This window comes from Cydia amplana, chromosome 13 (genome assembly GCF_948474715.1).
Source record: "Cydia amplana chromosome 13, ilCydAmpl1.1, whole genome shotgun sequence".
NCBI classification, from domain to species: domain Eukaryota; kingdom Metazoa; phylum Arthropoda; class Insecta; order Lepidoptera; family Tortricidae; genus Cydia; species Cydia amplana.
In genome coordinates, this window is record NC_086081.1 from 1,447,807 (window position 1) to 1,474,137 (window position 26,331).

General features: G+C 39.0%; 1 protein-coding gene across 2 annotated transcripts in view; it reads right to left on the minus strand.

The window, feature by feature from the left end:
* Positions 1 to 361: 361 nt before the first annotated feature.
* Positions 362 to 26,331, minus strand: part of LOC134653335 (parapinopsin-like) — a 72,299-nt gene continuing 46,329 nt past the window's right edge. For both annotated transcript variants that reach the window (XM_063508668.1, XM_063508669.1), the window contains 5 exons: positions 18,492 to 18,687; positions 14,066 to 14,198; positions 8,941 to 9,081; positions 5,165 to 5,254; positions 362 to 1,114 (listed from right to left, as the gene is read on the minus strand). In XM_063508668.1, the coding sequence (XP_063364738.1) occupies positions 371 to 1,114; positions 5,165 to 5,254; positions 8,941 to 9,081; positions 14,066 to 14,198; positions 18,492 to 18,687 (1,304 nt within the window). In that variant the 3' untranslated portion in view covers positions 362 to 370. The remainder of the gene's footprint in view (positions 1,115 to 5,164; positions 5,255 to 8,940; positions 9,082 to 14,065; positions 14,199 to 18,491; positions 18,688 to 26,331) is intronic.

Genomic DNA, 26,331 nt, shown 5'->3' on the forward strand with positions numbered 1-26,331 from the left:
TATAATTATAATATGTAATTGGCAACTTCCTTACAGTAATCTTCTTCTTAGAGACACGTAGGTTAGAATGAACACTCGAAGGTTACTCGATTTAATCTCCCTAATGTCTTTAGCAAATACTGTATTCCAAACATTTTCAATACCTGTTCACTTTCATTTGGCACTCGAATCTATATCACAGACACTTGACGATAGCTCTTCTTAAAAACTGCCAACCGGCAGCGGCACAGCACCTAATAATCCTTCCAATAAGACAGGATCACAGAATAATAAATATACTTCACTTTCCTTCGATCACGCATTATAAAATATAAATACATAATTGAAACTAACTTCTCCGAATTCACTAGACTAGTCGTTACTCCTTCAGCTACAAATCGTCTTTTTCACTTTCGTTTTTATCGAAACGACACAGATAGCTCTTGAAGTTATCTTGACCGAGTTTAGGATTGTGACCGATGAACTTACTTACTACAGTATTCTTAAACAATGTTTTAGATTGATTCAGTGACTCTAGTTTACTTTCTATAGAGAGTTTTCTCTTCTTGCTCTGGTTAGAAACACCGCTGAAGTCGAGGGAGTAGCTATGTTTGATCAGTTTCGGCTTCTTAGTGACTCGGAACTCTGTGAGGTTGTTGTCGTCTGGAGAGTCTGTAATATGTTCCTCGAAGGCTAGATTGCCGTAAACGTTTTTCATCATGCAGGTGACGTCGTCGAGCTTGCCCGTCGTCTCGCTGTCTTCGAACAGTCTCGAAGATCCGTAGTACTCCTGTTTCCTGCTGCTGCTGTCGTCTTCGTTCGTAGTCTCGACAGATCTTTCCGCATCTGAACAAGTTCTGTTTTCTTTAATCGTACACAGCTCTGTTTCCTTTAGCAAATTCCGCGTGGTCCCGTTATTTGTGACTTCTGAGGCCTCTTCGGCGATAACTACTTTTCTATTTTTAGGCTTTTTTAGGATGATTGACACGTTGATCTCTGAGCATTGCCGGGAAGAATCGTTTAGGCAGGACATTCTGTGGGCGGGGGACATTAGAGTATTGTCGTATCCTTTTTCCGTTTGAGAGAGTCCTCCTTTGCTATGATGGCCGAAGAAACGTTTGATGGACTGACGGAACTGTAAACAAAAAAGATTTGTGAAACAACGGAAAATATATGTCGGCGACGGATGGTCCCGATGGCGGTGGGCGCGTGGGGGTAGTACCTAGATATATTACTTCACAGCCAAAATAGTAGGTATGCTACCAACGCATGAAATAAACATTCAGACTCGTTACCCATACTAGTGCCTACTATATTTTAGTACTAAATTATCAAAACGACCAATCACTATTCCAAAATTATTTGAATCAAAATAAAAAGATCACATGAAACCGTTCAAATCTTTATTTTACAAAAGTAAGCTTCTAATGGCACATAAGAAACCAAAATAACACTTGGAATAAAACACTTAGCTAAACGGTTAAACAACGTGAGAATCTATAAGCTTTCAGAATAATCCTTCAGGTGTAAGCCTTCAGGAACGTAGCGAATTAGGCACGAGCTTGGCTAACGTCCGATCTCTAGCGCGGTCCGATCAAGAAGAAGGAAGCCAGTTCCAGCGGCGGAGCCAACCGCTCCCGCCTCCAATTCAAGTTGGTAAACCTGCCTGACCAGTCTACCAACATAACGACAAAAATGCCTGCTCGTGCCTACGTTCACTCAAGATACTCCTCTTGACGTTCCAAAGCCTTCTACCTGTCATCTTAGTTCAATAATACGCCAATAGACGGTGGCGCCACTCACTACGCAACTTTACTATTTCGTCACAAGCAAACAATACGCAGCCAAACATTGCTAATCGACTTTTACAGGAGTCTAACTATGAACTGTAATGCTGCAATACGTCTTTCTGGTGTCTCGCTCCGACACGGCCGTCCTGCGCTACACACGTCCTCGTGTGTGGGTGTATGCATTTGATACTGAAACAAAATACTCAGCACAGTATCTCATCGCTCGGTCATTCCTGACCAACAATTTGGGTCTCACTCAAATTACTATTAAAATCAAACTTTGTTATCAATCAAACCAGAAAAAAAAAAATTGTTCAAAATTACTTTAACAATCCTCAATTCTATAATCAAAAATCGAGCAACGACTAAATAAAAATAATCATCAGTAATCATCGCCACTATCTAATGGATACACTCCAATAATCATCGCCTCCATCTGGCGGATACTCTCAAATTTATGTGAAAACAGAACAATCCCAAACATCAAAAACACAAATCACAACAGCTCTAATTCATAGCTCGACAGTATCACTACTATTGTCGTAAATATCAATTTACGGGGAAATTATCTGGCATAAAAAAAATTGGTCCTATGTAATCTAAATTTTTGTAAGACATCTTAAAATAAATAAGATTCTGAATTGATACTTCCAATTTTACTCATATGAACACAGTACATAAACGGGAATTCATTTTTTAACAAAACAACACCAGTCCTTCGGTGCATTGCCAGTCCTTCGGCAGATACCAGACCCTCGTCAGAAGTAACCATCTCAGCTGCGTAAGTGCTACTCCTCGCAAAGAGCATTCTGCACATAAAAAGCAGACCACGTGCACCTCTTACATGCTCCGGCACTTCTGATGCGGTCACTAAACAATACCCAGTCCATCGGGCATACTTTCAGTCCATCGAAAGCAAAACAGTATTGCCCAGTACATCGGGCGTGCCTTCAGTCCATCGAAAGCAAAACAGTAGTACCCAGTCCATCGGGCGTACTCTCAGTCCTTCGAAAGTACAAGCTTTCAGTCCGTCGAAAGCAAAACAATGTTAACAGTGAATTCCAAAAAAAGAAAACAAGAACAGGTCTTTAAATCATGTTACTCAGAACCATTGGTACTATCAGCGTCAACTGATCAACTGAAACTGAACATTACTGATCAAAATCACTAAAGATAGCTTTCTTCCTTAGCTTTAACAACAGAAACTCGCTCAAGACTTCTATGCAGAAGTAAAACATCTCAAAATAATCCCAACGAAATGGGAACTGCTCACCAGCTTAATAAAGTATGATGCACGCGACCAAGTCAAAGGTGGTGGTGGTGAGGTCCAACCCATGCACGGAGGCCGATCCCTTCCGCCCGCCGCTGCCGCCGCTGCGGCAGACTGCAAGAGACACTATGCGGCTCAACACAGCCGGCTGCCACTGAAATCATCATTTGCACGGTATCAGGTTTATCATGTATGCAGGCTAAACTCAAAAGGTTTAGGAAATGCAAGGTAGCGGACACAAAAAAACATGTTTCCAATGTATACGGGACTTCAAAAATCTCAGAATAAAATTTAAACTTCAATGAGTGCGTTTTCTTTCATTCTATGAACAAACAAACACGTGTTCCAAAAATAAGTAACAAGGTAAAAATGGGCCAATACGAAAAGTGACAGCTTATTAGTTACGTTCGACTGTTATGCTTCGCCATTACACTCAAAATAAAATTCACTAATAAACAATTAGAACGAAACCTGTCCTTTTATTTCCAAATCTCCAGCACAGAAGATACTGCACAGCCGCCTCTGTATCACGGGCGCAATGGCGTCCGCAAGCTCGCTCGGCTCCGGCTGCAGGACACTGTAACATTAATTTTCATATGCGTAGCTCATGTTTCCATAGTATACACGATTTGTGATCTATCACGGCATTACGAGCAATAATTTGTCGCAATTTTATTAATTACTAAACATTACAGGGTAAAGATTACATAATGCTTGCATTGGCAAATCAGCAGGATCAATTTCTAACGGTGCATTGTATTTTTATGAAAAAAAAAAATATTTTTTGAGGGTAGATGCACAAGTGAGCGATGAAATAATATCACGTCGCGACAGCCAATATTTGATTTTAATTAACAATATGGATTTCACATCAAAATAACTTAAGATCACTTAGATTTCAACGGATTTTAAAAATTAATTGTATTTTCAAATCAATTATTGAGGGTAGATTCACAAGTGAGCGATGAAATAATATCACGTCGTGATAGCTAATACTTGGTTTTAATTAACAGTATGGATTTCAAATCAAAATAACTCGAGATCGCCTCGATCTAAATGGATTACAAAAATTAATTGTAAAGAAACGCGGCGATACCAGAGATGACGTCACGTAACGACCGCTATGCTCGACTGCCTCAATCATAATTCACAATTTCACAATAATTCTCACCAAATAACAATGAATTACACTCACCATTCAATCAAGGTTAGACACGTGAGCTTACCATTACAAAGTGTCCAGATTATGGAATGTAGGTCACCAGAAATACACCACGCTCCCAGGTGGCTGTGTAAGCAATACATGAAACTCCGCATCTATCCCACTTGCTGATGTCGGCGACGGATGGTCCCGATGGCGGTGGGCGCGTGGGGGTAGTACCTAGATGTATTACTTCACAGCCAAAATAGTAGGTATGCTACCAACGCATGAAATAAACATTCAGACTCGTTACCCATACTAGTGCCTACTATATTTTAGTACTAAATTATCAAAACGACCAATCACTATTCCAAAATTATTTGAATCAAAATAAAAAGATCACATGAAACCGTTCAAATCTTTATTTTACAAAAGTAAGCTTCTAATGGCACATAAGAAACCAAAATAACACTTGGAATAAAACACTTAGCTAAACGGTTAAACAACGTGAGAATCTATAAGCTTTCAGAATAATCCTTCAGGTGTAAGCCTTCAGGAACGTAGCGAATTAGGCACGAGCTTGGCTAACGTCCGATCTCTAGCGCGGTCCGATCAAGAAGAAGGAAGCCAGTTCCAGCGGCGGAGCCAACCGCTCCCGCCTCCAATTCAAGTTGGTAAACCTGCCTGACCAGTCTACCAACATAACGACAAAAATGCCTGCTCGTGCCTACGTTCACTCAAGATACTCCTCTTGACGTTCCAAAGCCTTCTACCTGTCATCTTAGTTCAATAATACGCCAATAGACGGTGGCGCCACTCACTACGCAACTTTACTATTTCGTCACAAGCAAACAATACGCAGCCAAACATTGCTAATCGACTTTTACAGGAGTCTAACTATGAACTGTAATGCTGCAATACGTCTTTCTGGTGTCTCGCTCCGACATATATATATTAGCAGGGGTCGAGTGAGGTTATTGTTACCTGAGTATTCATTCCGACGTAGATTAGAGGGTCGTAGCAAATGGAACTTTTAGCGACGAGTGCCGGTATGACCCCCACTCCCGGCGAAATCTGAAAGGAAAATAGCCTTTAGTGAGTGCCACTTTTAACAGCCACAACAATGCTTCGGAATCTTCGATGAATTTTTGTTTGTTGTTTATGGAGCTTAAATAATATCGCTGACATGCCCAAAGTTATAGTCTACAGTGAAACTTTCACAAATATTCAGACTAGAATTTCGGACAAGTTCATAATCCCTCTGTGATTTGACGTTTTCCATTTCCATTTCAATGTGAACTAATGAAATTTCATGGTTATCTTTGTAACAATGATTTTGGGATAATCAACGCGTCTTCTCAGGACAACATTTTCAAGCAAAACGTCGTGAAAAGGCCTTACCTACTGCCATAAGGATGCAATTATAATCGCGCTTCCCTACAACTGTGTAACCTAAATCGTCGCAAATGTAAGCCCCTTACCGTTGGAAGGGTAATACTTGGGTACACGTCTACCTGCTCGTAATAAGGGTAGCGGTTGCCAGGATCTTCAAAGAGTAAAAGACGAGTAAAGTACGCCTATAGAAAATTTTACCTACTATAATTAAATACCAATAGTGAAAGTTTAACTACCAGCGCCATACTCTTCGTAGTGACTTTATAGGTCATACTGAACATCTAACATCACATTTATTCAGCAAATAGGCCACAAGGGCACTTTTACTCGTCAACATGGAATTTACATAGGTACAAGCAAAAAAAAAACGCAGCAATTATAAAATAAATCTAAGCCGCAAATATTAAATCAAACTAAAGTATTACATAGAGAATATAGAGATGTATAAAGTCTCTATAGGGTGGCACTCAGGGAGTGCCGGCAGAAGTGAAAACTCAATCACTATTGCAAAATGTCTGCAGCACTATGTATAATTTATGTTAACGCCATCTAGCGTTATTTCGTCGCATTACTTGAAACCCCTAAGCACATCACTGTTAGTACTCGAGTTATATTAATACCAGTTAGATCGAAACTCACTAGAAGTGTAACGCTCTTACGGTAGATGTCGCTCGGGTCCCCTTGACCCGTGGAATGATTTGCTGGCTATGGATGAGGTCTTTGTGGCTCAGATGGCAGAGCGCTGGAGTATCGATCCAGAGGCCGTGAGTTCAAGTCTCACTCAAGACAGTAATTTTTCCACTTTTAAATTTATTCTAAGCTTAATAGCATCGATCGCAGACGTTTCTGCTTGTTAAAAATAAGACTGGTGGTATGTTTTTGTTTATGATCGTATTCTAAATGTCAGGAGAACTTAGGTATAATACCGAGTGGTTAAACCAAACCGCAATTTCATTTCAAATATTGTTTTAAAGTCTAGGCTAGGAAGTTAGGTACGCTCTAATAAATCCGTTCAGTCCATTTCAGTATTTTGTTACTCGCCGTGTTGGTACTTATATTTTGTAAATATCTAAGTAGGGGAAGTTTGGACTAAAGCTGTCAGAAAAGTCCGATTTACAATGCCGAGGTAAGCAGTAAATAAAAAATTCTTGGTGATGGAAATACAAAATTGATAAAGGTTTAAATACCTAAATAACTTTGTGGTTCCTTTACGATAGTAAAAACCGCTTGATATTCAGGCTTGCAACTACTTTTATTAATGGTAGACACAATCTGTTACACCTATAAATTTGTTGTCTTTATCTATATTTGAGCATAATTGGGATACATAATATACAAACAAGTTTGTGGCGAATTTACTACATTACTCGAAGCAACGAAGCGTGTTCGAATAGACCTCACATCAAATATGTTATGTTGGTACCTAATTCATAATTCAATCAGATTTATTCTTTTCCCATTTATTTTAATAACTTTATTTTCTTTTCCTTTTGTAAGAATTTGATATGTTTTCTGAAAGAGCTACGTATTTGTATGATTCCATACAAATTGTATTACACCTTATGGGTATAATAAATTCTATAGTAATTTAAATTGTATTTTTTTTTACTTATTTTCTCGTAATGCATGTTAATTATAAGATAATCGAATTTAAACTGTTGTGAGACATGCTAACATTGAATAATTTTACGGTTTAGACTCACTTGTTTTAAGTCACTCGCGCGACATGTTTCGGAGAGCCTAGGTCTCCTTTCTCAAGCACTAACAGTGCGAGCAGCGTTCACGACGGCCGTGTATCGCGTACTGCGGCACGCCGCGTCGCACGCTGCGCGCGCGCCGAGAAAACCGGTTGGGGGAGGTCTTCCGCTGTCATTGTAGGCGGGCATAGTGGTGTCTTTGGGCTTTGGTCACCTAACACTTGTAGCGATACACAGCACGAACTCACTATGTCCACTACACTGTCACAACACTCACTGGTATTCTGCTGAGGAATCACAGGCTTCCATGCTGGCGGCACAGCCCAGAATTATAAGATGTAATTTTTTTTGAAAAGATGTGTCCCGCCGAGTTTGTTGCCGGTCCCATATTGGGATACCCTCCTCCAATTGAGGGGGACTTAAATCTTCTCGGGGCAGAGGTGTAGGGTTGGAGCCGGTCTACCTAGCTTTATTTGACGTTCATAAGCGCATTGTAATTATGCCTACTTGAATAAACTATATTTCCGAGCTCATATAACCCGGCAACCTTCAAATCAAGGGTGAACAGGCACCTTCTGGGCAGACTCGCTCCATCGTAGGCCACGTCTTCGCCCCGGCTAGTCTGTGGCCATGAGTAAGCCCATTTTTAATTAAAAAAAAATATATATTTTATCTTTATCTTTACCTTGTGCGAGTACTAAAAGGTCTTGGTTCAAGTAATAGTAAGTATGACTTCTGTTGCGTATTTGGCAGCTAACTAATGGGCTTAGCCAGCCTTTGTAGAGGCTTCGGCTGAATAATGCACTTTCTGCAGAAGGCTTTGGGAAATTAGAGTACATTTTGAGCGTATCAGCTGTGTTGTCTATAATACGCTTATTTTGGAGAGTTCGATCGATCTAGTGATAACATAGTTACGTGCATCTTTCGCTGTTCTCGCTATTACGCTAAAAACCAGAGGGGCTACCGCGAAAAACGAAATTCGCTCTCTTTTACTCCAATGTAAAAGAATAGAGTGGCAGACAAAAATGCCCTCAATTTGCGAACTTCGATTTTCGCGGTTACAGCCCAGTAGGTACTTATTCGATACGTACAATATATTACTCAAAAAAATGTGAAGCGCAATTTGTATTGTATTGTTACAAAGTGACACTTACAATGCCGTTAGTAGCGAACTGTTCCATCAAAGCGAACACGGAGTAGGGTGTCCACGCGATGGTGAAAGAGAGGACATTATACTAGTTGTTACATAGTGACACTTACAATGCCGTTAGTAGCGAACTGTTCCATCAAAGCGAACACGGAGTAGGGTGTCCACGCGATGGTGAAAGAGCGGACATTATACTAGTTGTAACATAGTGACACTCACAATGCCGTTAGCAGCGAACTGTTCCATCAAAGCGAACACAGAGTAGGGTGTCCAGGCGATGGTGAAAGAGCGGATATTATACTAGTTGTTACATAGTGACACTATGCCGTTAGTAGCGAACAGCGGGCTCAGCACGGTTCCATTTTTATCGACTATCACTATGCCAGTCACTTTCGCCCTTACATACTTGTTAGAACGTGACAGACATGGTGATAAACGATAAAAATGCTACCGTGCTACTAGGGCTGTTCCATCAAAGCGAACACATCACATTATACTAGTTGTTACATAGTGACACTTACAATGCCGTTAGTAGCAAACTGTTCCATCAAAGCGAACACGGAGTAGGGTGTCCACGCGATGGTGAAAGCGATGATCATCACGAACACCATGCCCGTGACCTTCGTCTCCGCGCGGCTTACGCGCCCGAGCCGCTGCGAGTTCTGTAATAAACGACTATTGTTTAATATTGTAAGCTTAGGAACGTATGTCTATTTTTTTACTGTATCACAAAATTATGTAAATTAGGAAAAAGAAAAAGAATAATTGTTTTTTCTATGGGGCAGGTCGTCCAAGTCAGCCATCCCTCCAAAGTCAGAAATTTTCGCGTCAAAAAAGTATCTACTTGTGTGTTAGGTAGAAAAATATACGCGAGGTCTCCTTATACCCCCCTCCCGGAACGTGATCCGTCGTGATTTTCATGACCCCCCCCCCCCACCCTATCGAACCTCGCGTGATTTGTGCAATGAATTGTCTTATCTAACGACCCACCAACCCAAATTGAATTTGGCGAAATACGATTTTTAAGCTCCAACTAAAATCGTAAAAATGTAACAGCCTTTGTTGTAAAAAGACCCTCATTTGAAGGACAGCCGTCATACAATAAAGTTCTTCAATGGGAAATATCCGAGCATTGTGGTTTACTACGATTTTATTATTTTTAACGCTACTTGCACCATTCCACTAACCCTGGGTTAACCGGTTAAACCTGGAGTTACCATGGTCACCAGTACAATTTGACACTGAGTTAACGGTTTAACCGGTTATCCCCGGGTCAGCGGGATGGTGCAAGTGGCCCTTAGGGTTTCCTTGCCGTATGCCGTAATAAAACTAGCCGTAAAATTCTAAGTCATAATACTCATAATGATTCTGATTGATATTAGATTTCTCAAAATTATTTGCCTAACGGTAACGTAATTTAGTCATTATGGTGTCACAGGATATCTTGCGAACTTAGTTAACGAGATTCAAAAAAAGTTTGGATGATTTTGTGACAGACTATCAGGCTTAAGTATCAAGCTTTATGTTAATTAATACTTTTACAGGAAATCTTATCTTCAGCCTAGCTCGTTAATAAGTTAGTCGAACTCTTTATACCTAATTCTTTTAAACATTTAATTCAACTTATTTTGTTTCTTGCTATTGGCGACGCACTACAATAGTATGTACAGCCAGCATCAAATAGATAGTGACGGTCAAAAGGACATAAGTACATGTACGACCCCCCGGCTGATATATTCGCGGCCCAAGCTAGTAAAAAAAGAAAAAAAAACTACCTATGCTACTTTTCCCCCACCTCTTTGGCAGTTTAAATATTGCGACCACTAACGATTATTAACGATTAATAATTAACATTTACTTTAAAATTTGATATTTACCAGTCGCTTTTCGGTGAAGGAAAACATCGTGAAAAAACCGGACTAATCCCAATAAGGGCCTAGTTTACCCTCTGTGGGTTGGAAGGTCAGATGGCAGTCGCTTTCATAAAAACTAGTGCCCACGCCAATTACTGGGATTAGTTGCCAAGCGGACCCCAGGCTCCCATGAGCCATGGTAAAATGCCGGGACAACGCGAGGAAGATGATGAATTAACATTTACTTTAATACGAGAGAATGAAAGAGATTTCATTTTTTTCTAAGGCCGCGAACTTTTCAGCCGCCCCTCGTATGCATAAGGATATCCCTATTAGATCCATACTTGACGTAGCACTTGGCGTCAAAACTTGGCGTGGCCCGAATCTAAAGACGGTTGAAAATAATTATTTACAGTAAAAGGTAAATCACCTGAAATTTCTGAACATACCTGACCATACACTAAACATTACGTATTCTTTTTTTACGGCATTTTTGTTTGCATCATACAATATTCATGTCACTTTTTATGCAAGCTCGTCATTTTCAAGTGTTCGGCGGAGGCTTGAGAATGTACCTTAGCGAAGCAAAATTATGTTTAGGTTTTATAGCTAACAACTGTCGGTTAGTTAGTTAGTCAGATAATCCTATGAATTGCTTATTTTCTTATCTTTGAATAAAATACCTTTTTACGAAGTTTCAAGTTCCTAGCTTTAAATAAATTTTGAACCCCATACAAACTTTCAACCCCTTTTACCCTTTTAACGGATGAATTCTTAAAAACGCTGAAATTACTTTTCTTTTATTCTAATAATATGCCTTTATACAAAGTTTCAAGTCCCGCCCTCAAAATCAATTTTAATCTTCATACAAACTTTCACCCCCTTATTCGCCACCTTAGGGGAATTTTCAAAAACGTTGAAAAAAGTTTTCTTGTATTTAAATAAGTAATATCTTCTAACGAAGTTTGAAATTCCTAGCTTAAAATAAAACTTGAACCTCATACAAACTTTTTAACCCCCTTAGGGGTTGAATTTCTCAAAATCGCTTCTTACCTCTTGTACATACTATAAATGTAACCTGCCAGCCTATTATGGATAGCTTTATCCATCTTTATCCACGTGATAAAATAACTGTCACTGTTTAACACCGTGGGAAAGAAAGTGACGGACACCGTTTTATCACGCTGTCACGTAGACAAGAACGACCATCATATCCGTACTGTACGGATATGATGGTCATTCTTGTCTACGTGACAGCGTGATAAAACGGTGTCCGTCACTTTCTTTCCCACGGTGTTAAACAGTGACAGTTATTTTATCACGTGGATAAAGATGGATAAAGCTATCCATAATAGGCTGGCTGGTGTGCAAATTTCAACTTTCCAGCTTTTGGAGTTTCGGCTCTGCGTTGATGAGTCAGTCAGTCAGGACACGTGCATATATTATATAGGTTGAATATATATATAATAACGTCGGCCCTGAAAACCGCAGTGCGCCGACGCCATTATAAATTCAGCTCGCCGTGAAAAGGGAAAACATAAATAACGACGCAAACGTGATTCGCTACCTGTACGGTTACCATCAGTTTGTCACTGACATAAACGCCGTCGATAACGTAATTTACATCCCGTTTGCACTAATATGCGAGTGCGAGCGAGATGTATAGAAAGTAAATTACGTTCTCGACGGCGTTTATGTCAGTGCCAAACTGATGGTAACCGTACAGAGCCCGTACCATGAGTCACTGACTAACTCAAAACTCAAAACTGACATTTACGCTATCGAGAACGTAACTTACTTTCTATACGTCATCTCGTTTGCACTAATATGCGAGTACGAGCGAGATGTATAGAAAGTAAATTACGTTCTCGACGGAGTTTATGTCAGTGCCAAACTGATGGTAGCCGTACTGTTCCCAGAGCTCGTACCATGAGTCACTGACAGTGTCAAAACTGACATTTACGCTTTCGAAAACGTAATTTACTTTCTATACATCTCGTTTGCACTAATATGCGAGTACGAGCGAGATGTACAGAAAGTAAATTACGTTCTCGACGGCGTTTATGTCAGTGCCAAACTGATGGTAGCCGTACTGCAGGTTTCGCGTTGAGTGACACTTTAGACCGGTGTGCCCACAGATAAAGCTAAATGAAATATACCCTGCAAAAACAAATATGACGCAGTCTTTAGACATGGTTACATCACAGAATAAGTTTAGTAATATATGGGTAAATTATTTGGCTGGCCTTAAATTTTATTCAATGTGTTGCCAAGACTAACCTAACAAGCACATACAGCGTTTATTTACTGTTTAAAATTTATCTGATCACGTAGAAGCTTTCAACCCTATGAGACTTAACTTGGCAAACTCTAAACTTGGTCAACCAGTGCATTGCCGCCAGTTTTCTTTTATATGAATATGTGAACTTTTTGCACACGGGTGAAATGTGGTAACGCAGTACGCACACATTTTAATATAACTCGAGACTGACAGGCCAATTCGAAGTACATGTACATTATACACTGACATCAGAAATTAACTTAAGTATAGGAACTCTATGATAAACCAACGCAACCCTAATGTGTTTGGGTTTATTAATATTGTCTCGATGTTTATTAGTTGCCTGTTGAAAGTAAAGTACAGTCAGCGAACTCAGCGATAAAAAGTTTGTATCAAAAATTTTATTTTTAAAAACTTATTTTAAACAAAACTAAAACCGTTATACGCCACACATGCGATGAATGCGCCACCTGCCGGAACAACGCGGGCGTTAGAAAACATGCGGGTCTATTCGCGCGTAAATCGCGCCATCTGTAGGTATGTACGATTCTACGCCTAGGCGTAAAGGCGCGCCTTTAGTTTATAGCTCTGGATAAGAAAAGTTCTAGAGCATTAGGACGGGTCTCTATTGTTTCCCAAAAAATTTTAAGTTATAATGTATTGTTTGCCCGCATTTTCGTCAGCCATAATTCATTTGGTTAAGAAACGTTTCAGTTTTCAGGATTGCCATAAAACAACCCTAACCTATCTATAGGATAACTTTACGAAAATCCTGAAAAGTTAACGTTTTCACTTTTAGAACTAATGATAATACATACTTGTATGACAAACAATACATTAGGGTCTCAAGAGTCTTAGGAAGATGACTGTAAAACCACCTTTATTATTTTCTGACAGTAGACTGAATGATTGATTGATTGATGACTGTAATGTAGACTCATGAGTATTGCTGGAAAAGCGGAATACACATGGAAAAGTTGGCTTTATAAGTATACCCAGAAGCGGGATTCGAACTTCAAACACTGTGTTAATGACATGTTTATACGAGTCTCTCGCTAACACTAATTAGGTAATAGTAGATTTTTAACCAAGGGCATAGAGAAATAAAGACAAGAGTGCTCACTCCATACATCAGTTCAGACTATTAATTTCAGTGTCTACATCTAGCATCGAGTAGCGGAACTATCAGTACTGCTACTTGACAATAGATGTAGCAGTACTGATAGTTCCGCTACTCGATGCTAGATGCTAATAGTCTTTTTGGTACTAAAACTGATGTATGGAGTGAGCACTCTATGTATTTTTTTCTCTATGCCAAGGGGTGAAAGGCACTCATCTCTGCCGAGCCTGTCTCACTGCGTTCGAGCACCAAACGACCTCGGCAGAGATGAGTTAAACACTACTTTTCATTTCGAATACGAGGAAAGTAAAATACATGTGATTTTTATTCCATTGTAGTTCGAAATACGACTTGAATATGTAGTTTTCAGCAAATAGGAAGGATATACTTACGTTCTTGAGAGTCCGGACGATATTCACGTAGCTGAATGTGATGATGATGGAAGGAACGATCTGGCCCATGGCGAACAGGAACAGTATGTATGTCAGCGTGTTCATGCTCTGCTCATGCCAGTTCACGGAACAGCTGTGGACGAAGAAACATTGAGTTTTTGAAGTGGAAACTTCTTTAGCGGCGCTGTGCACTTTTTGTGACGGGGAAAAAATGTTAAACTCGCGACAGGTCACGTGACCGTAAGATTCGTAAGACGTAAGAATGTCATTGATTTTTCACTTCTGCCGGCACTCCCGGAGTGCAACCCGTTGTCTTTTATTACCTACTTCATATATGTAGAGACTACAATGCACATTCTCTGTTCCTGTGGACCACTAATGTCAAAAAGAAGTACCTACTTAGGGCGGCACGTATTGCAACCCTATGAGGTACAGAACGTTACGGCCCAAAGAATCTGTAATTTTCTGGATGCAACGGGCATTAGTAATGAACTTAAATTTAAAGGGCCGTCACAATAGATCAATACTTGGTCGACGGGGCACTCAAAGGCCCAGTACCACCCCAATAATATAGATAATAATATAATAATAATAATGTAGAATAGTAATGTAGAATAATATTAATGTAGAGAAGCCACATACCATCAACATACCATACTATAGCCGGTCAAACAAATTTGTCAGTAAAAGAAGGCGCGGAATTCAAATTTTCTATGAGAAGGTTACCCTCTCAAATTTTGAAATTTATCAAAGTACTTAATCCCATTCTGCGGCACTCTAAAATACGGTCAAACTTAATAATTCACTTTGAAACTTGTCACAGTAACAATCGGTAAGCCGCAATGAGTTTCAAATCAATATCATTTTGCGGCGAAGTTCAAATTGCCAATAGTTAAATTATTTGACCGAAGTCGGCATTCCGTCAATACAAAGGCGTACGTGGTTCAAGTTGAGGAAGCACTCCTAAACTTGGATAACACGGAACAGAGTTAGCTAAACTTGTTATGTCAAAGGTGGTACGAGTATGGCGTCCTGTGGGAAAAGCGGGGACTAATAGCAATAAACTTCGGTCAACTAGCCAAGAATTACCTGGTCAGCTTGAAAACATTCATCGGGGCAATGTCGGCGCGGCTGGTTGAAACCACAGGCACAGAATAAATAATAGTACTAAGTACAGAGAACTCACTCTCTAACAAAACGCGTCTGTTACGATCAGCACAGATATGGCCGCTAGGTTGCGACAGCGCCACGCGCGGCTTATGGCTTTCCCCAAAATTGGGGCCGAACGGATGTACTTTTAGCTACCTGTAGCAAAGCGACGAAATCGCGGAGTGAGACACGCCTGCACAGGGAACCCCAGGGCTGGCGCGTACCTCTCTCAATGCATTTCACTTGCGATACAGAGAGGTAACGCCGCCAGTGTCATGGGGACCATGCCGCAGTCAGATTTGTTGGATGGGGTGTTCTTTTTATAATTGGTATATAGGTAGGTAAGTAGGTAGTTTGTGTTTTATTTTATAGGTAGTTTGTGTTTTTTATTTTATTTCTAGTTATCTTCTAATTGTAATTTGCTTGTTACCCTAAGAATCACCAGACATTTATTTTCCTCTTGGTTGTGTAATGTAAGCGCTGGTGGCCTAGCGGTAAGAGCGTGCAACTTGCAATCCGGAGGTCGCGGGTTCAAACCCAGGCTCTTACCAATGAGATTTTCGGAACTTATGTACGAAATATCATTTGATATTTACCAGTCGCTTAACGATGAAGGAAAACATCGTGAGGCAACCGGACTAATCAAAATAAGGGCCTAATTTACCCTCTGGGTTGGAAGGTCAGATGGCAGTCGCTTTCGTAGAAACTAGTGCCCACGCCAATTCCTGGGATTAGTTGCCAAGCGGACCCCAGGCTCCCATGAGCCGTGGCAAAATGCCGGGACAACGCGAGGAAGATGATGATGGTTGTGTAATGTAATATTTTGATAACAGAAATACATCTTTTGATTCCAACGGACTATTAAGGGATGATTAAATGCTAGACCGGGCCGGGGCCGGGCCGGAGCTTCCGGTACTTCGTTTTCTATGGAAAGCATCATTATCAGCCAGTTAAATATATTTATTTGACACTTTAAATGCCTTACCCATTTAGTTTTTAGGGGTTCCGTACCCAAAGGGTAAAAAACGGGACCCTATTACTAAGACTCCGCTGTCCGTCCGTCCGTTCGTCCGTCCGTCACCAGGCTGTATCTCACGAACCGTGATAGCTAGACAGTTGAAATTTTCACAGATGATGTATTTCTGTTGCCGCTATAACAACAAATACTAAAAACAGAATAAAATAAAGATTTAAGTGGGGCTCCCATACAACAAACGTTATTTTTGACCGAAGTTAAGCAACGTCGGATGGGTGACCGTTTTTTTGCTTGTTTTGCTCTATTTTTTGTTGATGGTGCGGAACCCTCCGTGCGCGAGTCTGACTCGCACTTGGCCGGTTTTTTTATTTACATTAACAAGTGACCATAAGTATATTACTATCCTCTGTAAATACAATCCTAATGGAATGGAATGGGCTGTTTCTATGGAAACCAAAAAGGTTTTAAAGCATCAGTATTGGAAATTTCTCGGGAGCCATCCATTTATCCTTTCAGGGTTTATATGAAACTGATATTCTATATTGCATTAATGGATTGTAACCAAAATATCTTCAAATATACCTACTAAAGTGCTTTTTACAAATAATAAATAAATAATGCTGGTGCGTAGGCTTAAGTGAGTGAAGTTTTTTAAGGTACAGTAGGCTCAGAGAACGGAGTTAATATTAAATTGAGTATAATATTCTAGATGGTATTTACAAACATAAAAATATAAAAACAGAAATAATACCTACTAAGTATAATAAGTTTTTAAAAAGTCGTAGCGCTTTTTTATTTAGATTATTATGATTGCTAAAAAATTTAGCAATCATGAGGCCTTTCTCTATATAGGGACTTCAGCGATTCGAATCCTGAGTTTTTGACTTTCGCTCGATAGAAAAAAATCACGAAAGTAGGTCAGGTTCTTAGAGGATATAACCAAACGGAGTAGCCATTACCAGGCGTTTTCGTTTGTCGAAAATAGGCGGCCAATGGTCATACACAATGTATGGACTGACGTTTATCTGACATGGCTATTTTGACGTAACGCAAACATTTGACGTGCCCCTCCCCTGCAAAAATCGGCAGACTGTCTTGTACAGAAAATTACAGACAAGGCGTCTCCGTTTCGTTATATGCTCCGTTTGATTATATGCTCTAAGGTCAGGTCAGGTAGGTAGGTAATTTGTGCATAAACGCTTAAAATATGAAAATTGCTTCTGAAAATGCGTTTTCTCGAGGGGCTCCAGTATGAGGTTCTTCAAAAAAGGAGTGTAGATTTTTAAAGGGTCGGCAACGCGCATATATCGCTGGAGTTGCCAGCGTCAGCGATGACTGCTTACCACCAGGCGGGCCGTATGCTTGTTTGCCACCGACGTGGTATTAAAAAAGGCCCACTGTTAGTTCTGAAGTGTTCATGTGTCTATTGAATAAAGATTGTATTGTATTTTAACTCAAGTTATATTTATAAAGACAATCAGTAATAGAATTCCAGTTCTAACTATTATTTCATGAGTTCCTAGACAAGGTACACTATCTCTTCTATTAATTAAAGTTCGCGTGCAAACCTTCGTCATACGCAAGCCTAACATGCTACTTCTTGATAAAATAAATACCTCAGGGAATAGCAATAGGTAGCTGTTTTCATTAAGCGAAGTTCTTATTTATAACCTATACTGCGTGTACACACGCTAGTTTTAGCCGTAAGTATTTCATTTAGATTTTAAGTAATATTTGAGTACGTACCTATATCAATAAGAGTATCAGTTTATTGAGGTTCTTAATGTTCTTATTGTACAGTATCTTACTAGCGAGTAACTAGGCATCATTTTTAATAGTTACCTAGGTTTCTACAATAATATAAGTACGATAAATAGGAAATTCAAAAAAAAAATAGAAAAAATAAATTCGTTCTTCAAACTTCTCTTACTTAGAATAATGTGTAACTTTGTATGGGCACAGGACACAGGACAACGGATGTTAGTCCAGATCTAGAACAGAACCCAACTGGAAGTGCTTCCACTGTACAGAAAACCGCAGCCAAATAACACTAGACCCTTATAGCGTTGTGTTCCTGCCGGTGAGTTAAGGTTAACATAGCTCAACGAAGGTGCGGAGAATTAGCGCGCACACCTCTGGAGTTGCAGGCTACTGAGGCTATGGCGACTGCTTCCCATCAGGCGGCCCGTACTTATGCTTGTAACAGTTGTAACTTTAATGTAATCACTGGGCTGTGCTACCGACGCCATATAAAATAAACTTGAAGTGACGAAAGTTCCCTTGGAATTAAAGTGACAATACCTGATATTGGCGGCTTCGTTGACGTAGTTCCCCCAACCCATGAGCGGAGGCGTGGTGAGCGCCAGCGAGTAGCTCCAGATGAAGACGATGGCCACGACGGCGCCCTTAGAGCTCAGGTGGTGAGAGCTGAAGGGCCGGGTCACCAGCATGTAGCGCTCGAAGGAGAGGACGGTGAGGGTTGTTATTGATGCTATTCCTGGAACAAGGGTTTCTAGTTAGAGTAGATGTCGCATGATATTGGGAGAAACACAGCTATTAGTAAATGTTTTATGGCATCAACTCCTTTCATTTTTGCATTTAATTTTGAACATCAAAAAATTATTCAATGTATAAAAAGGCAACTTTTTGCTTTTTTGTAGCCGTAATGTTCGTGCCCTAGGCAGGGAATGTAAATGAAATGGAAATTAATGATACCTAAATTAATGATACCTAAATGTAAATGTCGGTGGCGCTCGTAATCTCGTAATACAGTTTTGCTAATGTAACACTTCTAGAATTAGATAGGTGTCTACACTTACTGAAGAAAACTGTCCAATGTGTCTTTAACAGTTTTACAAAATATAAATATTGTAAGGTAGTACATTTTTGAATAAAATATATATTTACAATTAAACATATATTTTTGGATAATCGAACGAGCGAGCGAAGCGAAGCGAAGTTCTTACATTCAACTTTGAACACGCGGCTGGCTAGCGGCACGTCCCGGCATTTCGATGTTTTTAAGCTGAACTATCAGAAGATAGTTTGATACACAATAACTTAAGTAAATTTGTTCTAATTTAAATGAAATTGGGTAAACGTGTAGTCGAGGGCATTATATTTTAGTCATTAAATTATGAGCAGGCTCGATCAAGGGGTTATTGAGCTAGAAGAGCTTAGAAGGCCAATAACCTGTTTGTGAGGTGTCTTGCTATTCTGGTCATTTTATTTGCAAGAAAGTATGGTCGAGTTTGGTATCAAATGAAAGTGCTCGGCTTACACTTTTATAATATCGTTTTTAAATTTACCATTTTGAAATAATTAGCAAGATAAAAATAAAATAAAATAAACATAATATAGGTATTTGACATTTGACAGGAAATATTTCGGCTTACCACAGATAAAGTATCAGTTAAGGGCTCCACGGACCTTGCAATAAATCGTACGCGGTTTTCGATCCTTTGACGACTGCATTCAATTGATATTTTTGGCGAACCGCGAGTTCTCAGTTCGGGGCGAACTACTAGTGATAAATTAAAAATAAAACACCCCTGGAGCTGCAGGCTTCTATAGGCCACGGTGAACGCTTATTATCAGGCAGGGCGTATGCTTGATTGTCGTATACTTGTTTGACGTGGTAAATGTAATTAAAATATGACGTAGGCACTTAGGTTATCTAACTCCTCCAGTTAACAGGCACCTAAAATTACGGTCTTAGTACCTACGTGTTCATGTGTTTTTGCCTCGACTATTTTATTCTTAATCAAAGTTTGCCTATTGAGCTAATGAAGGCGGGAGACGTGTACAAAGTTCTAATCTTCCGAGACGCCATAAAACTATAAAAGTCTAATTATCAAGGGTCGGAAAAACGCCCGCCATTTTGAAAACATTCCGTACAAAAGAACCCGTAGTGTAAATTTCATTCGATAGTAGTAGTAGTAGTAGTAAACTCTTTATTGTACAAAAAGACATGTTAAAAATAACAAAAAATAGTAAGAAGTACAAAGGCGAACTTATCCCTTTGAGGGATCTCTTCCAGTTAACCTTTGAGTAGATGAAAGGAGAGAGTGAAAAGAGGGTGACAAAAGCAGCAAAATGTACAACAAGGTACCAGAAAGATAAAGGATATAAATAAGTACAAAATTTATAGGATAAACATACATATATTATTACACAAAAAAGAATGGGGAAAGCGTGACGAGCGTTCGCGTTTGCGTTTTGTCTATTTTTATATGGGATTTTGAACAGCACGCCAAGCGGGACGTTTTGGAAACTCATAATCCCATACAAAATGACACTTAACGCAAACGCGTACGTCACGTCGAGCTATCGAATGAAATTTACACTAGGGGTACAGCTAAGTCTATTATACGGAAGAGAGTTATGTTTCCTTATACCAATGTCACAGAATAAGTAATAGTATTATCATACAGAACGGACACGCACCGCCCCGCCCCGATTCGGATTACCTCGCCCGCGACAGGCCGCTTTACTAACTTTGAATGTAAGTAAAGTAAGGTAAGTCGCTCTACTGAGATTCCGTCAGGATTCCGTCAGAAACTCAATGACGCGTGTACAGGTGCCGCGCACACATATAAACGCAAATCATTTTTGATGTATGGCGTGTTCGCCCTGTGCCAATGTCCAACGATTGAATATGCCCTAATGACATCCGTAGACTGCATGTGAACGAACATTTTTAACTCATCAATCTGCTATTTTTAAATAAATAAATATCAGGGGACATCTTACACAAACCAACGTAGCCCCAAACTAAGCAAAGCTTGTACTATGGCTGCTAGGCGACGATATACATACTTATATAGAAAACACCCATGACTCAGGAACAAATGTGTTCATCACACAAATAAATGCCCTTACCGGGATTCGAACCTAGGATCATCGGCTTCACAGGCAGGATCACTACCCACTAGGTCAGGCCGGTCGTCAAAATTGCAAAATGTTTATGTATAATTCAAAAATCAATATAACAATCCACGCGAACGAAGCCATGGGCAACAGCTAGTTATAAATGTTATTATATATTTCAGTTTAAAAATATACGTTCTCCTACGTTTTTCAGGAAGTCGAGAATAGTCCTGTATTTTCTGTTTTTCAATAAACAATGTTAGTCCATTGAATTGTGTGCTTAGAAACACAAATATGGAACAAATAAATAGCTGTCCTTAGAAACCGACAGACAAGAGTACTCGAGGGCTCTTGTTGCTGTCACGGGCAGGATATCATTTAGTGCTTTATTGCGTACTAGCGACCCGCCCCGGCTTCGCACGGGTTAACAAGTTATACATAAACCTTCCTCTTGAATCACTCTATCTATTAAAAAAACCGCACCAAAATCCGTTGCGTAGTTTTAAAGATCTAAGCATAGATAGGGACAGACAGACAGCGGGAAGCGGCTTTGTTTTATACTATGTAGTGATTTGTTCACGGAACTGAAGTAAGGACGCTAAGTACGAAGAACTTAGTACATTGCCCCCCTTGTTCCTATCCGTATTGCAGTTAAAAAAAAATCTGGGAGAGCTCGGTAAGCATATAAAAACTCAAAAATGAGCGTTTTCCCAGAGATAAGACCTAGCTAGATCGATTTTTTGCCCCCCAAAACCCCCATATACCAAATTTCATCGAAATCGTTAGAGCCGTTTCCGAGATCGCCGAAATATACATATATATAAATAAATATATAAACAAACAAGAATTGCTCGTTTAAAGGTATTCGATAGATAGATTAGATAAGACATAAGGCATACGTACCTAAGATATAATAATATTTTTGAAATAATGTTGACACCGTCTGTGTCTGTGCGGAAAGAGAAGAGTCGTGGAATACATTATCAATACATTCATTAGCTTAAGTCAATAGTCAAAATATACTTTATTCATGTAGGCCTAGAAACAAGCACTTGAAGATTAAGTTTAATGAATATTATGTACCTAATTTTAATACATTAAGAAAGAGCGGGTTCTCCTGATATAGGTATATACATAATTATATACTTACAAGGAGGACTCAAATCCAATTGTTTTCAAATTGTATCATGTATTAATAAACTTTTTTCATTTTCATTTTTCATTAGTTTAAGTTCGAAAATAAATGTAACGAGTATAATGCAATCCGATTCGTTTGGTAATTTTGACACTAAGTACGTCAACCAAAAGTTTTTTCTCTGCGGATTATTTGAAAATGTTTCAAGTACTTACTGTCAAACCCGATATTTTCCAATTTGAAAAGAAAATGGAGCTTATTTAAATCAGTCTTAATGCCTGCAATTGACAGGCGCGCTCAATATCGATTTATGTTACAAGTATTTAACTTCGAATTCTGCCTAAAGTTGAATACAAACAATACTTGAGGAAATGGGTACAAAAGAGTGCTTGATGGACGAGGGGTAGACGCTTCAATGTAGCGACTTTGGGGGTATTTAAAAAGCCTTTAAGATTCGGAAAAGTCTCGTCGAAGAAAGATTTTTTCGAAATTAGAAATCTTGACCTACAAAGATAAAGATAGTTTATTATTCAAGTAGGCATCTTACAATGCGCTTAATATGAACGTCAAATAAAGCTACAACAAATAATAGCATACCATGCTTAATCAGACTATTGGAGAAGGTAACTCGATCCTTCGAGGTATGTTAACAGAAATCTGTTGGAAAACTTAAATCTAATTTAAATCTGTTGGAAAACTTAAGTCTAATTTAAGTTTTCCAACAGATTTCTGAAATTGTAATTGTTTTAAAATTAGGTTTTGTCTTATATTTTCGTTTCTGACGTCCTAACAAAATTAAAAATGTCTGCTGTTTTACAATAGTTCTAGTTGTTCTGGTTGGAAAAATATAAAAAGAGGGCCAAAAGTTATGTGCGCCAGGACGAACATTGCAAAATTAAGGGTTAAATAAATACCTACGTTCAAAAGTTATGACACGAAAGGATTCCATTTAGTTTTTTTTATGAGCAGATACAGGTACAACTTTCAGACCAAAGTATTTAAACAAGTGTACGATAGGTGTTAAAACACTTGTGCCGCGAACTAAGCCAATTTGCTTCTCTACTGCCTATTGAAACTTTCATATTAGGTACCTGAACAGTTTCGCTACGTTGAAGTTGCTACAAGCATAATGTTAGGTACGTTCACTACGTTGGAATATTCATTCCATTTTATCCCGTATTATTGCGCAATAAAGTACAGATTAGATCTGGTTTTCTAATCTTAGACATATTAATATTATGGGGATTGCTGCATTGGCATCCGATTTAGAACTTGATTAAAACAACGGCGGCCTAGCCAAGGTGACAATCGCTTGCACTTCGCCATCAAATCGCTTTGTGTCTCTCTATCACTTTTCCATATTAGTGCGACAGTGACAGTAGCGATTGGCACGTTGGCTACGCGTTTTTAAACCGATTAATTGACATACTATCCGCAAACCAAAATGACGACCGGGCTGCTGGTAAAGCTTCTCATCTGCTAAAATCATTAGGTAATTACCCATCTCGTAGTCCGATATTAAAAACAAGCAACAACGGTTGCAGTCCGGGAGTGCCGATAGAAGTGAAAACTCACCTCACTATGTTACCGACGCCCGGTAACACGATACATACGTTTAGCGGACGTATTCTATTTATTTATTATATATTATTATCATTCTCAAATAAGATCACACTTTTTCATTGACATGTTTATTTACATACTGCCATGACAACGTCAAATTATTTTAACATAGGTAAAGAGTCTTGAAAAGAAGTCCGCAACATAAATGTCAGGTAACATTGAGTTTTTCTTTATTGATTTAAATGCCATCTAAATTATCAGTGGCCACCTTAAGTGGCTTACGGTCACGTGATCGCCTTACGCTGTCTCGAGTTTATCATTTTTTCCCACCTCAAAAAGTGCCCAGCGCCGCTAAAGAAGTTTTCACTTCAAAAAAGTTACCAGTTTCATCCATTCAACTTATTCATGCAAGCTTTTATATCATAACGAGGTGTCGCTCGAGAGAGTCTCAGCGTGGTCTCAGCTATTAGCGAAAAACGATGCGAGTATAAACAGCAACACTATTAACTGTCCATCTGTGGACCTTATGCCTTTGTAATAAGGTTTACGAACTGTCAGTTAACAATGTGGCGATGGTAAATGTTCTAATTGGAGCCACGATTGGATACAATAAATACAAATAGCCCTTGTTAATTTTATTCATCCTAAAACATCATTAAGTATATTGATGACTACGATGTGAACTGTAAAACTTAGTTTTATTTTAGAACATACAAACAAACAAACTAAATAAAATATTAAATTTTGCAGAGGAAAAATAAGATTTTATATTGTTTTTTTATTCCCAAAGCAAACGATTGTATGTAATATTTTAGGTTTTTCGTTTAAGTGTACCTACACAAATGTTACTTAGGTGTTTGGTGTGGTATAAGTGCGGTGGGTATGGGGTGATTTCTAAAATAGTAGGTGAGTAGTGGGATAGTAGGATAAATAAAAAATATTTATCTATATGTATCTTTAGTACCGGGCCGTGCCCGGGCCGGAGCTTCCGGCGCTTCGTTTTCCAATCCAGACAGGCAAGACTTTCGTTATAAAGAACGCTATCAAATCGGTTTATCCGTTTGGAAGCTATTGTACCAGACTCAAACATACAAATGTACATGGTACTATCGAACAACTTGATTCCTGGCGACTGTGAAACGTATCTGGGGGCACGGCCGTGCCCCCGCCAAGACGAGACAAAGGGAAAAGGCAGTGCATATCTTTTCTCGGCACGTTTCGTCGTATTTAATTCCGATTCACATTTACTCTTACGTTATTGCCATTACGTTGAATAAAATGGTCACAAATCACTTTATTTGTTTGGTTGTACCTATAGGTAACACCCAGCTTTTCGTAAAACCTTTACCGTAAAACCCCCCAACTATACTATACTGCAACTATGGTCCACAAGATCAAAAGGAAATTAAGTATCGATACCAATGTTCCTTTTGGTTTACTCCGAGTTTTTTTCTTCCATTTATAAACATACATACTTAGAACTACAAAAAATACAGTAAAAGACACACCTGAACGAAAAAAATACAGTTAAAGTTGGGAGCTTTGTACTATATGGCATTATATGGGCAGGTTTTACTAGGGTGTAACTTGTAGTTTACATTTACACCGACATTTCCTGTTCTTTTGTTGTACGAGAGGGTTTAGGATGTAATCTCTCTGCTAGTCCATTGAATGGGGGGTTCAGACAGATTTGAATATCTTGGCAGGTATCTACTTTCCTCGTAATATTTTCTTATAAAGAAAAACCACTGGTAAATGTTAAACGGTATTTCGTACAGTCGACGCCAAAGATATGCTGGCTTAAACTTTTATACCTAAATTGTAATAGCCTCTTAAGGCCCAAGGTCGTACCTATAATACCTATTCAGTTCGATGCCTAATTTAAACCATGTTCAATTGGAACAGAGTCGCTTTTGCTTTGTTTCGTTATATTTTCAAACAACGCAAAATCATCGAATTTAAACTGTTGTGAGACATACTAACATTGAATAATACCTAGGCTCTCCGAAACATGTCGCGCGAGTGACTTAAAACAAGTGAGTCTAAACCGTAAAATTATTCAACGCAAAATCAACTCTATTTCCTACAACGAAAAGAATGTTGACCCGTCCACTCGTAATTCGGAATTTTCATCCTTTACCAGATCCTTCCATCTCAGAAGTGATTGCTTCCTGTAAAATTCCGAGCCACGTCTCAAGTGAAGGTGATTTGATAGATCTCTGGATTTGGCAAAGTGAGGCTGTAAGGTGGTGACCCAGTATGTCAGTTTAAGGAGCAACACACTTTTGTCTTTGTCGGGTTTGGTTCATGTAGATATAGAAGCGGATATCTTTGTTTGACATAATTATTGAAAGTCATAATGTAATGATTGTCAGATTATCATTAGTCATAATTCTGAAAATTTTCAAGATTTTCGTAAGATTATCTTATAGATAGGTTCGGTTAGGTTAGGTTTATTTTATGGCAATCCTGAAAAATTACGCGTGTCTGAGAAAAACCAAATTATGACCTAACGAAAATGCGGACAAACAATACATTATGACTTAAAACTGGGAAACAATAGAGACCCAGATA